The 2,447-nt window shown below is 41.4% G+C and overlaps 1 protein-coding gene across 2 annotated transcripts in view; it reads left to right on the forward strand.

Annotated features, from left to right (window-relative positions):
• Kcnu1 (potassium calcium-activated channel subfamily U member 1) overlaps nt 1-2,447 on the forward strand; it is a 98,683-nt gene that overhangs the window by 15,998 nt on the left and 80,238 nt on the right. For both annotated transcript variants that reach the window (XM_031339402.1, XM_031339403.1), the window contains exons 5-6: nt 578-689; nt 1,891-1,966. In XM_031339402.1, coding sequence (XP_031195262.1) covers nt 578-689; nt 1,891-1,966 — 188 coding nt within the window. The remainder of the gene's footprint in view (nt 1-577; nt 690-1,890; nt 1,967-2,447) is intronic.

Genomic DNA, 2,447 nt, shown 5'->3' on the forward strand with positions numbered 1-2,447 from the left:
TTATATTATTTGTGACTATTGTGAAGGGTGTTGTTTCCCTAATTTCTTTCTCAGCCTGTTTATCTTTGCATAGAGGAAGGCCACTGATTTGCCTCCCAAGGGCTGGGATTAAAGGTGTATATCACCATGCTCAACCCAAGGTACCATCTCTTTATGTAATGTGTATGCATTTGTGTATTCTTACAAATGTATATATTTGTATGTATGTTAAGTAGCATGCAATAAAATTCTCAGTTAATGACTGGAATATAGCAAAGCAGTAATTATCCTTCACAGTCCTTTCAAAATTCAAAATGGTAGGAAGGGCATGGAGAAATGGCTCAATATTTAAGAGCACTTGGTGCTTTGCTAGATGACCTGTGTATTTAGTTCCCTATCCTACATGACAGCTCACAGCTGTCTTAAGTCCAGTTCCAGACAATCTGGCACCCTCTTCTGGTCTCTATGGGCACCATGCTTGCACATAGTGTGCATTCAAATATGCAAGCTTATCTACATACAAAACATACTTACATACTTAAAAATTTTTTTTGAATCCCAAGGGTAATATAATATGGGTGTCTTGTTTCCATTTCAGTTTTGGGCAGCTGAAGACAAGATCAAGTTCTGGTTGGAGATGAATTCAATTGTAGACATTTTTACCATCCCACCAACCTTTATTTCTTTTTATTTGAAGAGTAATTGGCTAGGTAAGTGTGCTGTGGCAATCGATAATCAGTACCAATGTTGCTTTAACCTCAAACTGCTCAACATTCATTTAGAATATTTTTCTAAACACCTCCCTGATATTTCGAAGAGTTCTCTTGACTGTAGAGTTTTGTACTACATTTGCAGGAACATTTTTTTTTGTTTTGTTTTGTTTTGAGATAGCTTCTCAGTATATAGCTCTGGCTGGCCTTGACCTCATGGAGACCCACTTGCCTCTGCCTCATGAGTGCTCAGATGTGACCCCACCAGAATGACCAGAAATAATTTCTTGATCTCCACATGTAGCAATGTATATGGTACACAGCAGGTGTCTAATAGTTGTTGATGGAATAACTATCTCTACAACCAGAGGGGCAAGGCTCCAGCCCCTGTGGATCCTTACTCTGGGATCTCATATGGACTCAAAGAATGGCCTCCCCTGCTTTCTCAGTGCCAATCATTATATTCAAATATGCTGGGGATGGGAATTGTTCATCAGTTATGTTATCTTTAAGGTGAGTGTATTAACAGTGCATAGGCTTTTAAAAAATCAGTTTTAGTGTAAATTTATATATATATATGTATATATATTTTTCAAGACAGGGTTTCTCTGTGTAGCCCTAGCTGCCCTGGAACTCACTCTGTAGACCAGGCTGGCCTCGAACTCAGAAATCCTCCTGCCTCTACCTCCCAAGTGCTGGGATTAAAGGTGTGGGCCACCACCACCCGGCAATACACACCAATTCTATTTCTTGCTGTTGTCAACAAAAAAGGAAAACTAGGATTACTTAAAAGTTGAATAATCAGGAGATTAGTGGGCCCATGTAAAGTTTTCTATAAATTCTAAAGAAGATTTGGGTAAAATGAATAGTGCTTATTGCATATGAGGCCAGCTTCTACATGTTTAAGATTGGATCTCCAATGTTGTAAGGTGTATCCTATTATAGTTCTCATTTTATGGATGAGGAACTATGGAAGTAGGTGCTCTAGGTAACAGTAGTTAGAAAATGTTCATGTCCTTAAACCTGTGACATTACAACAGATGATGTTGAAGTGTTTCAGGAAAGCTCAGTTTATGCTTCTCAATCACATTAGAGTTCAGGTGACATTACAACATATGATGTTGAAGTGTTTCAGGAACGCTCAGCTTATGCTTCTCAATCACATTAGAGTTCAGGTGTCTTTCTCCTGGTTGCTTTGTAGGTTTGAGGTTTCTAAGAGCACTGCGGTTGCTTGAACTGCCTAAAATCTTACAGATCCTACAAGTCATCAAGACCAGGTAAGTTCCACCCTGTCTGGCATGCTCACTGTTGCAGTTTGAATTAGGAAGTGAAAACATTAACTGGTCCTCAAGCTTCCCATGGCCCAACAGGATTCCAGAGTGAAAATCAGGAACTCTGTCAGCATCTGTGGTGCCTGTCACTCAGCATCTGTGGTCCCTGTCACTCACTCAGCATCTGTGGTACCTGTCACTCAGCATCAGTGGTGCCTGTCACTCAGCATCAGTGGTGCCTGTCACTCACTCAGCATCTGTGGTGCCTGTCACTCACTCAGCATCTATGGTGCCTGTCACTCAGCATCTGTGTTCCCTGTCACTCACTCAGCATCTGTGGTACCTGTCACTCAGCATCTGTGGTGCCTGTCACTCAGCATCTGTGGTGCCTGTCACTCACTCAGCATCTATGGTGCCTGTCACTCAGCATCTGTGGTCCCTGTCACTCACTCAGCATCTGTGGTGCCTGTCACTCACTCAGCATCTG

The sequence above is a fragment of the Mastomys coucha genome, unplaced genomic scaffold (assembly GCF_008632895.1).
Source record: "Mastomys coucha isolate ucsf_1 unplaced genomic scaffold, UCSF_Mcou_1 pScaffold22, whole genome shotgun sequence".
In the NCBI taxonomy this organism is placed as follows: domain Eukaryota; kingdom Metazoa; phylum Chordata; class Mammalia; order Rodentia; family Muridae; genus Mastomys; species Mastomys coucha.